At 38.2% G+C, this 13,645-nt stretch overlaps 1 protein-coding gene across 1 annotated transcript in view; it reads left to right on the top strand.

Moving 5' to 3' along the window:
* The first annotated feature begins 3,668 nt into the window (after positions 1 to 3,668).
* The window catches only part of DCN (decorin), a 37,752-nt gene continuing 27,775 nt past the window's right edge, over positions 3,669 to 13,645 (top strand). The window contains exons 1-2 of the mRNA XM_002186600.7: positions 3,669 to 3,934; positions 8,006 to 8,241. Coding sequence (XP_002186636.1) covers positions 8,034 to 8,241 — 208 coding nt within the window. The 5' untranslated portion in view covers positions 3,669 to 3,934; positions 8,006 to 8,033. The remainder of the gene's footprint in view (positions 3,935 to 8,005; positions 8,242 to 13,645) is intronic.

The following is a 13,645-nucleotide window of genomic DNA, read 5'->3' as shown; positions in this document are numbered from 1 at the left end:
GAAGACATTATTATGCCTAGTGCAGAAAGAAGAGACAGTCTGTAGTACCACCATCATATGGAAGATGAAATGCTAGGAAGCTGTGCATAAAGTCCAAGTGTGAGATACCAAGGAGGTGGAGAGGGCTCCCATGAGGCAGCCAAGTGAGAGATCTGTTTTTTCCGTTCCTGATGGGGATCAGCACTTACCTGATGGAGACTGGCACTTCACTCTCTGTTTTATGAGGACTTTTAGGCAGACTTGCCTGCCCTTCTTTACCACAACAACCACAACAATGCTAACCAGTCTTTGATCACCAAAGCTGGGATTTATTAGATGGCAGTCCAAGAAAATGCCTTCTTTTCCGATGAAAACTTGGAATTAGTATCTCTGGGACATGGGACACCATGTTCCTGCAGAACAGATCTTGTCCTGCTTTCGTTTCATTCCAGGAGCTTCTGGATTGCAATAAGTGTTACCCATTTTTTCCCAGACTCCCTCAAATAAGCCTTTCTTTCCACACCCAGGGACAAATTATGTCAGTTCCTCTGAAAAGTTTTCAATCTGTTCTGGCAGCACTGGGTGCCTGCTGGACATGCCTCTCCTAAGGCTCAACCCCGTGCTCCAGGAGCAATTTCCCCAGGAAATGCTTTCTCCTTACAGGGCAGTGTTCATATCTTTCCTGCAGAGACTTCCACTGGTCTGAGGTAAAGCACTCACCAGCAAGCAGGCTTCCTGCCTTCTTTCCCACCACTGCCCTTTGGAAGGTCCACAAAATACACCAAGAGCAAATGAAGCAGATGCTATCCATCAAAATTTAATAAAAATATTATTATATAAATAACATTAACAGGCAGTTGCCTGTAACTTTCTGGGAATCAGCATTTGGAGCAGCATGTAGTCCTAAAAATTTGTTAAATTGGAGTAATAAAATCACAAAGAAACCAAGACTGTTCTAATGATGATTTTTTATATTGACTAAGCCGTAGTCAAAGGAGGTCAGACTGGGAAGGATAGCTGATTGACGCTAGGCCCTGTGTAGTGTCACAAGGGACATAAAGTTATATAATCACTTAATTTTGTTCTTTGGGGTATTTTTTGCCTTTTTTTTTTTTTTTATGGTTGTTTATCTTCTGAGTGACACAGCAGGGGGCAAAGAGTGAGATTAAAGGAATACTTGTATCAGAAAGCATTCCCATGAAAACATGAAAATATTGTGTGTGCAGAGAAGGGCAATGAAGCTGGTAAGGGGTCTAGAGAGTAAGTCCTAAGAGGAGCAGCTGAGGGAGCTGGGATTGCTTAACCTGGAGAAAAGTAGGCTCAGGGTTGACCTTATCACTCTCTGCAACAGCCTGATGGTAGGATCCAGCCAGGTGGGGGCTGGTCTCTTCTCACAGGTAACCTGCAGTGGGATAAGAGGAAACAACCTCAAGCTGCATCAGAGGATGTTCAGGTTGGACATCAGGAAGAATTTATTAATGGAAAGGGTGGTTAAGCATGGGAATGGGCTGCCCAGCAAGATGATGGAGTCACTATCCCTGAAGTGTTCAAGAAAAGACTGGACTTGTCACTTAGGGCCATGGTCTAATTGGCAAGGTGGTGATCAGTCAAAGTTTAGTCTCAATGACCTTGGAGGTCTTCTCCAACTTAAATGATTCTGTAATTCCTTGATTCAGAACAATTAATATTATTAATAGGGTATTACATCAATATTCAATGTCATAAGTCCTCTCCCATTCAGTTGCTCTGTTCCACCTAACTCCACTTTCCATTTCAGGAAGGGCTGTACATCTAACACACAACTCTTCTACTTCTGGGTATCAACAGGTAACAGAAATGTTTTCATCATTCCTAAAGCTCGTAAAATCTTTTCCCCTCTGAGCTTCTTAGAATGGACTTCATGAAAGAAAACAGAGCCCCCAGTCCATCCAGCAGACACCCGGTGCTCCACCTGTTCCCACCGATATCTTCATATTTTGAACCTCCCCAATGTCTATGACAAGGAGAAGGAGAGATGGTTGCTCATCCCCCCTCTGCCTCCAAAGAAATTACTGAGGCATTAAATTACAACGCCTTTCAACCCCATGACAGATATCAGAACAAATGTATTAAGGCTGTGCTGCAAAAGCATATGAATGGGTTTTGTGAAGCAAACTGACAACAAGTTTACCCTGACCTGTTCCTCATCAAAATCTTGCTTTGAAATGTTTTTAAACACCAGATGTAGCTGGTGACCAAGGTTCAAATAACTGACATTACTAAGATGCAGCCAAGATTTCAGCAAGCCTCATGGCGACACTTCTGGACAAAGATAAGGCTTTGTTGTAACCATGAAAGCTTGGAACACCACTAATCATATATAGGGAAATGTCATAACAAAACCCATTGAATCCAGTAGAAATGCAGGGAAAAGAAGTTAGCTTAAGGACTAGGGGTGAATAATTGATCCTTAACTTTTAGAGTGAGCTATATAAGGAATCTGTAATGTAAGATGTCTGATTACACCTTTGTTCTACAGAGACCAAAACTAACAGACAATTATTCTACCATGCTTTCTTCCACCAAAGGAGAACAATTTTAAGATCTATCATAAGGGCTCTTCTTGAATTTAAATGAGGAGGACAGCTAAAATTTCAAGAGTCTATTATGTTTCTAAAAAATTCTGACTTCTTTTAAGCATCATTTTACAGGCTTTAATTTCAGATTTGCACCTGGTCTTTGCCTAGGGGCAGAAATAAAAAGGATGCAAGTCAAAACACAGAGACACAAGCCTTCAGTATTTAGATAGGACAGCTAACAGCACAGTGAAGCTACACATGTTCACAATGTGTTTGGATTACTAAATAAATAGCAATTATTGTATTTTCTCTCATTTCAGATCACTTTACTTTTAAAATTATGTAGGAACAAAGAAATTGCATTTTGGCTTCCAGTAACATTTTCATAAAACCAGAAATTGCTAAAATAAAACATAAATCTAAACAATAAGTCAGATGAATTTTCCTTCCCATGTTTTAAAAAAATCTTTTCTGTCTCATAAAACACACAAAAAAACACCAACACAAAACCCAAACAGTTAAAACTAATTTCCCCTCTGTTTTGCTGTCCTGGTGAGAAGGCAGTGAAGGAAAAAAAAAAAAAAAAAGCAAAGTTTATATAAAGCAGCTCTAACCACAAATGTTAGAATCATTTTACTAATGAAAACATGATTTTCGTATATATCAAAACCATGCTGTCGTTTGAAAAAATACATACAAACTCTATTATTAGACCAGATAATAATATATTAAACTATATACTACTTAGTTTGACAAAGATTATAGCATAAGTAAAGGCAGGTTGATATCTGTTTAAATAGTTTTACTAAAAGCTAACCCCTTTCTTCTGATTTTAATTTCTAGTTTGCCTAACTCAAAGATTAATTTTATATAATTTTGTTGATTTCCAAATAATATAAACAAGAGGGAGAGCTAAACATTTTTTTCATTAATGAGTCGTAAAACCCCCCCATAGCTAAAACCAAGAAAACTTTCCTAAATATGTGTTGTAGGGACATAAATAAAGTAAGTAGGATGAATTACAGCTAAGAATTTGTCTTATAATGTACAAGTAGTTTGGGATTGTAAACAGATGAAAGAGAAATAAAGCGAATGAAAAGGGAAAAGGAGGAAAAGAAAGCAAAAGAGCTGATAAAGTTTCTGGCTGCAATACAGGAGACATATCATTACCATATGATCTAATGTGGGTGTCAGCCTGGATTGTGTTCATTGAGAGAAACATTTTTTAACTGTGCTATGGAATAGAAGCAGGAGGGTTTTCCACCAAGTGACAGTCACTGAGCTGAATTTACCCCCTCCTCCTTTCCACACCTGCAAAGCCTTCTGCCTGGGTTGAATACTTAGTTTAATTACATCTCTGCTTTGAGAGCTCCTGTTGCAAATCCCTGGATTAAAAGGTATGGTTTTTAGTAATTCTCCTGAACTATGCTGTGCTAATAAAACTTCGGGCAAGTCTATGGCAAGAACTATTTGAATTTTAAGAGAAGCAAGTCAAAAATCCTTCTAAATGTTTAGTAATGTTAAGTTTTCTATGCAGCACTTTTGTTTCTTGGAAACATGAGAATACATTCTCAGACTGTGCAGTTTTCCTACTGTTTATTTGACTATTCTGTCTCTTGTTTTGATTTGTATAAGCACTACTATAGTCCTTTCTTTTTCTTTGCTGTAAACTTTTACAGCAGTATATTCTCTGCAATCCAGTGTTTAGAATTGGTGATACAGAGAGTGTAAAAAATGCGTGTATGCTTACATTTCTGCTTTAAAGTTCACTCTGTGATTTCTTTCTTATGTGTTTCTTCATATATATTTCAGACAGTGATGAATATAATTTCAGTTTCAGAGGAAAAAAAGTGTAGCAGTGAGTTAAACGGGCTCTGTGCATGCCTTTGTAATGTTAGAAAGTGCTATGTTAGAGGCTGGAATCATGATTAAAGAAGGCTCTTATGAATGAAATAGTAGAAAAGAAAATTCATGCAGCTGAAACTCTTTTTAACAGCGTTTTATTCTCTAAAATGTCCAACTCCTGTGTTTGCATATATGGACTTTATTGCACAAAATGGGCAAAACATAAAATGGAGGGGAATTTTTTGAAACTGGAAAATATTGTTTAGCTTGGCTTTGTGGAAGTTTGAGAGATTTCTGAGAGTAGGTGAACTAATAATTTAACCTTAATATTAAGGTAAACTGACAAGAAGACCACCAATACAGTGGTGACGTGAACTGATGAAGCATATTTTCAGTGGTATTTTAAAACGAAATGTGGCCAAGCTTATGGTATAGTTTCCTCTGTTTGTGGAAAACTCTTCTTCATTGTAAACACATAATTAAAGGAATTTTAAACAGTTATGTCCTGCAGACATAAATATTGTGTCACAGAATTCAGATTTTTTTTGTCCTCTCTACTTTTTGTTGGTAAAATGAAGTGTAAACATTTCTTGGTAGTACAGATTTGTGTATATTTTTTTTTGTTTATGTTCAATTACACATGCAAACAATAGGAACAGATACATGTGTGTGCAGTATGAATGCATATGTGACTGAAGATATCTGTTCCTATGTTGTGATTAATATGTAGTGTCTCCTGTTTTCTCTGCTGTATCCTCAGATTATATACTTGATATCCTTTGTTGTCCTACAGTTTTCCTTTATAGCCAGCTCTTTCTGATTTCATTAAAGTTTTTACAAATCAGGGACCAATGGAAAGGCCTGCTACAGGGTTTAACTGAGATAAATGAGGTCATTGATATTAATGTGAATAAAAAACAAAGCGCCTTTACATTTTTTTTCTTTTTTGACTTTTCTGAATGGTAGTAATTAAACTCCAGGATAAGATCCTGATTGTGCATTCTTGGGATGGGTGGTGCTTCAGCAGTGACCCTGAGAGGGATTGAAGAAGTTTTAAATAGTTTAAAACGTTTTTAAAAAGTATTAATACATAAAAAAAGACTGAGGAAGGTCTTTAAAGGTCCTGACTGCTACTGCTATTCAAGAATTTGTGTGCAGCATTCCCAATGTTTATTGTTGTTAATATATATTCTGAAAATTAATTTGTACTGGGGTAATGTTTTTTTGGTCACTTCCACAAGGCAGCTTATTGTGAATGAATGGTGATGGTTTAGCAAAGTTTTCTTCTCATCTGAGATTATTAATAAATTGCATTGTTATTTTACAGTAACTTGCACATGATGATTACTCTTTCAAAAATCATGTTTTAGATGAAACCCTGGTAACAGCTCACTGCCATGCATTAACAGCACTTTGCTGTGACATTCTGACATGTCCCTCTGCACTGTGCCTGCACTGGCAGGGGTGTTGGAGGGAAAGGGACACAGCCCCAGTGTAAGCGGGGAGACAGGGCAGGAGGATGATCCACATGGGAACACAGTCTGTCCCTGCTACATGTCATGAGTTTACACAACACTGGCTGACAGAACATCCTAAAAACTCTCTAGCTGATGCTGGGGTCTGTGACCCTCCTCAGTACATGCAGTAAGTAAGGTGTCTGCTCCAGGAACAGAAGTACTTTCATGTCCAACTAAGAAAACAAATATGTCCCTGAAAGAGACAACATAAACAGTGTTTTACTCCATGTGGTTTCACTTTGAAGTCTTTGGGATGTTTGAAGATGTTAGCTGCATGTCTTCCTGACAGGTAGATCACAGGAATATAGGCTGTGATTTAAAGACATCATCATATTTTATTAGGCAACCTAATCATCTTCTCAAGAAACAAGACCTAAAGGTTTCTGGAGAACTATATTATTGGCTCCTGCAGGTAGGAATTCATAAAGGAAAATGAACCTAGGCACAATATAAATTGTATCTAAATCCAATCTCATTTTTTAAAATATATTTAGTTTTTTGTTAGCACTAACTATTCCTTTTAGAATACCTGGTAGTAGTATATTAGAAAGGCAGGCTTCAGTAAACTATTCTCACCTAATATCACCTGCACATTCTTGTCATCTCCTTGGTAGGTTCCATATGTCAAAGTAGACAGGGAGGCAGTCCTCCACTTCTGCCTCTCCCAGTTTTTTTATCCAATAATGAATATGGAGCTGAAAAATGCTCTACCACACCCCTAACTGTTTGATAACTTCTAGAAAATGAAATAATCCCAGCTAGCACCCAGGCAAGGTGTTGCTAAGATATCGTCCTGAAGAAGCAAGTGGACACTTTTGCTTTCATTACAAAGAGCAGCATCTGTATTTAGGACTATGCCATCCATTTTAAGAAAAAGCTTCTATATAAATGACAAGTTTGCCTTTGTGTCTCTTGGCAATTTGAAGGCAGATTTAATTTTGGTGGTTTTGGGTGGTTTATTGTTTTGTTTATTTTATGAGGAGATTTTTCGGGGCGGTTTTTTGGGTTTTTTTTGTTTTTTGTTTTTTTGTTTTGGTTTTGGTGTTTTTTTTAAAATAAATTAAAGTTAGTAAAGTATGGACTTCATTATATAAAATACACAGTAAAAGAAAATAATATTCAGAAAATTAGCTGGTCTTTACAGCCTTGATACAAAACCTGCAAACAGTTGTGCAATTTCTCCTTAATGCACAACAAGACAGGTAGGACAACCTAGAGTGTGTTGAAATGCATCTAAGCCTAAGTCCTGAGAACATGTATTTAAGCAGCTTTTCTTGCTAATATCTATGGCAATATTTACTTGTTTAAAGTTGCTCCTGACCATGAAAGTCTGCAGAATGAAGCCCTGAAGTCCTATTAGAAAGTGTGCACATAACATTGCAAGCATCACTTCAAATGCTTATGCAGTGCAAAGCAAGATTCTTAGGGTGGATGTCAAAATTTAGAAAGAAAGCCAAGACTATTCAATATATCACACACTGTATTACATTTTATTGTGCTGTCTGAACTGGAAAGAAGTATAGTGCATTTAAACAAATAAAGATCTTCCCCTCACTTTCCACCCTGTCACTAAATCCTACTCTTTCTGAGTCAGTTTTACTAGGTTATAATTTAAAACACACAGCAAGCCGATACTTAAAAAATATTTCTCAAGACATGAAATACTGAATTACAGTGAGTTTGGGAACCTCAGGTTTGTCCCCAGAGTCAAACCCATTGCTATGAAATAAATGCTAATGAAATCAAATAGACTGTTATGTTGGCAGAAAATAGGCACATGGAAAATGTGGCTTATTGCTTTGACTCTTTTGCATAACAAAGTTGACAGCATTGCCTGTTTCTAAAAAATATTACTCTAAATATGCAAACAGATGTGTTTACTGTTGCCTTCAAACTGCTCTGCAAAAAATAAAAAAAAAAGGCCTATTGACAAGGAGTTACTACCAGACTCCTATCACATAACTGTCCTATTTTTACAATTCAGTTTTCTTTTATTGAAAGGAACAGTTATGCAATTGGTGGATGTGCTAGACCTCCTTCAGGAGGAACTGTGCAAGCTATGGGAAACTGCTACTTTTGTTGTTAATCCACTGCTTTGCATCCTAGGTTCTACTGGGAGTCGATGAACTAAGCCATGAAGAGGCTGGCTCTGCTCTTTGTGCTCCTGCTGCCAGCATGCTTGGCCAAGCCCTTCCACCAGCAGGGCCTCTTTGACTTTATGCTGGAGGATGAGGGCTCAGCTGACATGGCTCCAACGGATGATCCCGTCATATCCGGCTTTGGACCCGTGTGCCCCTTCCGCTGCCAGTGCCATCTCCGTGTGGTGCAGTGCTCTGATCTAGGTAAGCCAAGAGCATCTCCAGAGGCTCTGTACTCACCTTCTAGTCATGGGCTAGCAGCTGGGAAGGAGAGGCTGCCATGGACTGTCACTCCCTCACTGGCTTGTTTCAAATACGCTACAGCTGCAGTTAACCAGAATTTGCTATACAAAGTAGGCCATAAAGCCCTGGCAAGATGGGCATTGTTGTGACCACAAAGAAGGGTTGATTTTTTTTAAATGTATATTTTGAATGTGTACATTTCACTTGTTCTTTGAAAAGCCATGGATTTCTCCTGCGGAGAAAATAACTTTTCAAAGTATTCTTTCAGATTAATATAAATAAATGCAGTAAAGTTAGATGTGGGTGTGGAAACATTTTGAAATGTTCTAAGTTGTGTGGTCCAAGGTCCAACACCTTTAATCATACTGTCTAGTGCCTCAGCATAGAAGTCATCTCATTTCCATAGGAATGCATGAGCATGAAATCACCAACTGAATCATATATCTTGGAACCAGCTCTTTGGAGTAAAGAGCTTGGAAACACACCAAAATAATGAACACAGCATGGAATTCCTCATCAAATATCTTTCTAAGACACTATATAAGCTGAAACTATGAGAACATTCCTCACAAACTTTCCTTACTCCCTTATGTAAGGGAAGGGCTTGTGTGCACAGAGTAGCAGGATATGAAGCCATGTCTGCCATCACTGTATTTGGCTTCTCCATGCAGAAATCTCAAGTAATGAAGATCACTTCGGTGAGACTGCTCTTAGTTTAAACCAGTATAATTCAGTCTTAGTTGATTAGTGTACATTTAATTAGAGTTGGTTTTGCTCACAAGAAAACAGACAAATAACTTCTCATGATCTTATAGAACTTCTTTTTTCTTTTAGTCCTCCTAGCTCTTTAAATGTATAGCTAGGTATTTCTATTTTCCTGATATTACATTGGCTTTGATAGTTACTATAAATCATGGCACAAATCCACCAATTAGGACCTGTTTCTCATTGTTTTCGGGGTTGTATAATTACAGAAAGGAGGGAAAACTTTAGCTATACCCCTAGAAATTTCTGTGAATTTATTAAAGTGAGCCATGTAATTATGCAACAGATATGTTTGGCAAAGACTCAGTCAACAATGCTGCACAAAACAGAGTGGGCTAACCTAGCTACACTTTCAGAAAGCTTCCACAGTACTAACCCTCCGGAAAGATGGTTTTTTTTACCATTTAGGTGCCAGAGAGAGCAATCATGGAATGGGAAGTGGGGAGGATGTTGCCCCACATGCCATGAAAGTCTTAGGTTTTATTATTGTTACACTTAGTAATGCTGATGGAATTTAAGTTATTTAGAGATCTTGTTCTCAGTCTGCTTCAATTCTGCAGAATGTAATGAGCTTTCACTTGGTGAAAAAGTAGAGACATTCACACAGGGACCCTTTGCTCCTGTACTTGCTCCTCTGGTCATGCACTTCTTCACAGACACATTGTTTACAGTCCATTGCATAGATACTCCTGGGCAGTAGAGTCCCATACTGACAAAGAGACTCAGATATACAGCAATTAAGGCCCCAGGTCAATGTTTCCCAAATAATTTCACATGGGGTGAAAAGAAAGAGATCTATTTTGAGCTTTCTTTAAACCCACATGCTGCATATCATACAATGAAAAGATTGTACTTTTGGATCCGCTGGGCTGATAGCATCCAAGCCAGCTCAAAATATACAGCCCTGAAAAATAAATAAATAATACTTCCCCGGTAGAACTCAAGGAAGTATTTATCAAGCAGTGCCAGCCTTGGCATTAAGTTTCACCCATCTTTGTCACATGTGACAGCCCCTGGTGGGACACGGCCCAGCTGGGTGGCTCATGAAGACACGAGTCTGCTGACTGCCCTGCAAGCAGGGACAGGAGAGCTCTGTGTCACCTGCTCACAGGCAAACCTGACCTCTACTCTTCTGAATTCACTTCTGTATGACAGACCCAGGCAAAATCAAATTTACCTACTGACTTGAGAAAATACAGCTTCTAGCCTTTTGCTGCAAACTGTGGAGGTGACCCCGTGCGCTTCTGAGCAGTGGGATGAAGGACGCTTGTGTTTCAGAGATCAGGAGCTCAATTTGCACATGGAAGGCTTGAAACTAGCAGTGAAAGTTCTGCCTCCCTATTAACCTGTGCTCCTGGCCTCTCTCTCCCTTCAGCTCTGTGCTTTTCCAACCCAACCAAATTAGCTACATCCATCCTCCAAAATTATCAAATTTTGTCATCTAGTCCCATGGGTACTAGTTGAAGAAAAATTTCAGGCAATAACAATGTTCCTCAGAAGGGCATATTAAGACCTTCCTAAATAAATTCTCACAAAGGAAAGTTGAAACCTGAATCAGGATCCTTTTCCCTACTCGCTCTCTGGCATGGAAGGAATGTTTATAGCCATGGGCCCATGGATGCAGGGGTCATGCCAGAGCTGTAGCTGGAGAACCCTAACATAGGCAACATATGCAGACGTCTCCTCTTTCTCAGCCTGTTTCTTTTGTGCCTAAATGGGCATTTGGTATTTGTAGATTCTTACTTAATAAGGAAAAAACAACCATCTGACAGAGGGTTATGTGAATAAATCACAGGAGAACTATTGAATCCAGAGTCCAGAGATCAGGTTTGCCCCTTTTCTCATGAGCACTGGATGGGAATAATAAAAAAATAAAATCCAAGTTCAATAAAAACAGTGAAAAAAAATGCCCAGTGGTCCAATTACACTCTTGTCAGCTGAATTTTTGCATTCCTATAGTCTTGAACTTCAGTCACATCTTCCTAAACACACACCTACGAATTAATTTATTTTGCCTCCCAGCCAAGAGCTGAGTTGACAAGAAGGATAATGCTGCCTTCTCACATCCTGAAAAATAATTCTAAGTCTTGGTTACTGATGGATCAAAAGCAGAACCCCATGTGCCTACATTTCATGAGAAGTATTACCTTTGCCAACAGCTCAAGTATCTTATCAAGTATAGGCTCAAGCCTATATCCAGGCTTTCCATAGGAATCACAGACATCTTCCTTGTTAGAGCACAGTACAAGTGGGGAGTAACTGATGTAGCTGCTCAGAGGCCACTTTTCCTGTTCTAAAGTAATATGTACAGGGAAGATGTGCAGTCAGCTGGGCAGGAAAACGCCTCTCAGAAACCCTAGCAAGGATTAATAGTTCCATTTAAAGTCTCATCCTCCCAAAGGGAGTCTTAAGTAAAGTTCATCCCAGAGCACCCTGGTAGGCAGGAGGATGCATGTGTGATTACTCATCCCTGCAGCAGATGCAGAATGCTTCACAAGCACACTCAGAGGTAGTGGGCAGAGCTTTCTTTCACTTTCAGATAAGTCTGGCAGCCCCTTCTAAATGAGCAGTGTCTCTATACAGAATGCAATGAGCTTGCTCTCCTCAGAGAGTTACAGGACATAGTGGGGGTCTCTCCGTCTGTGTCACTGGGAGTATCCATGGAGGCTTTGTGGTTTCCTAAAGGTGTGCATGAGACATGACAGCAAACAAAGTACAAGCGGCATTACAGCTAAAATTCAAATTTTGCCCACAGCTCAGAAATGCAGGGTTTCTCCAGCTTATATAAAGAAGAGTACATTAGAGCTCAGCCTGGATGCTGGAGGGTGTGTTTGAAAAGCACTTTGAGATCAGAAGATGAAAGGTTCACAGATATGTAAAGTATTACCAGTAATTATTATCTGGTAACATGAGACAGTTTATCTGAACAAATAAAGTGTCTCAATATATCAACTGATGGCTCTTCAACACTTGAACCATCATGATGTGACAATTTATTTGTTGGCAAAAGATAATTTATCTCACTGTATGAAATCTTCCAGAAATATCTGAACACCCATTTTTCTGATTTTGACTCCATGTGAGAACCTCATTTTTCACTATAAAGGAAATTATCTCCTTTGCAATATACCTTGTTTTGAAACATAATCTTTAAAACTAAATGTTCAATAATCTTACATAATCCTATAGGTTACTAAACACTCAATGAAAGGAAGCATGTATCCTTAAGTGGCCAGGTATTAACAAATACAATTTTTAAATAAAAAAGTTTTTGTTAATTTACATTGTCACTAATGGGCCTTTAGAACAAGTTATTTCATTTTTTATGTGTTTTTTTTTGTTCTTCTTACAATGAAATTTAAAGTCTTACTCCTTTTATGTTTAATAGAATCTTATACTCTCATGAAATTCCCTGGCTTCATAGAATGGATCATTTACCAAATTATTATCATTAAAATGGAGCCAATGAAATCTGGAGAAGTATTCTGTAACTTGTACTGAGAATAGCATCTGCATCACAAGACCTTGGCCTTAAAACTGACATTCTTTAGCCCAACATAACTTGGGCTGCCAGCAAGCACAAGCCATTGGGCATCCCACATGCTGACTGGGTGAATTGGAATACCCTCAACATGTTGGAGGGCAGACTGGAAGATCTATAGGGATTATCATAGGATATTAAGAACCTAAGACAGGTCTTCTTTCCTTTCATAGATATAGGGTGAGTTATGCTGCCCATGCAAAGGTTCATCCTGTCTCAGGTGGATGTCACTGATGGAAAGAATGCATCCCTCTTGGAGAACCAAACTGCCAAGACAAGGCAATGACCACTGGAGGTTATGCAACTTACTTTCAGAGTAATGAGGTTATGGGTGTTAAAATTAGGGCAAGGAAAAATAAACCCCTTTTGCTCTTTTGTTTTGCGATAAATTTGGTGTGGATTATTAAATTTTTGTATGTATTCTGCTTTGATACAATTTTGGAGATGACCTGGAAGTTAAAAAAGCATGAATTAAAGCCATGTGCTTAGTAAATTATGAAAAATTATTAAATTAAGAACCCAATAATAAGAAAAGACTTGGAAAATTGTCAAAAAAAAATATTGGCTTGGATGTAGACTACTTTATGTTAACAAAAAGCCATTATCTTCTGCCAGTGTGGAGTAAAATACAGGCCTTCTTGCATCACCACCTGAATTACTGATGTTCCAGTTTCAGCTGATAAACATGATCCTAAATGAAAATTAATCCACTCTAAGTACATCCCTTCCTTATTGCTGCTTACTCCAAGGTAACAGTGACCAGCTTTGTATGTTTTCTTGTTTTGTCTTAATTTTTTTAGATTTGTTTGCTTGCTTCAGACTTGCAAATGTCATTTATGAAAGCCTAGTGGCAGGAATGGAAATGCAGACTGCCAAGTCTAAGTTGTACAAGAATTCACTCTTTTCTGACTTTGTCACAATTGTTTATTTCTAAAATCTCCCAATGTACTAATAAATAACTAATAGATAGCTAGTAAAATGTGAGTAAATTGTGTTTATAGGTGATTACAATGTTTAAAACATGCTAAATAATCATTCCTTACATGACCTAGTGTTATG

Source organism: Taeniopygia guttata, chromosome 1A (genome assembly GCF_048771995.1).
Source record: "Taeniopygia guttata chromosome 1A, bTaeGut7.mat, whole genome shotgun sequence".
NCBI lineage: Eukaryota > Metazoa > Chordata > Aves > Passeriformes > Estrildidae > Taeniopygia > Taeniopygia guttata.
This window is presented reverse-complemented; position numbering and strand designations above follow the sequence as displayed.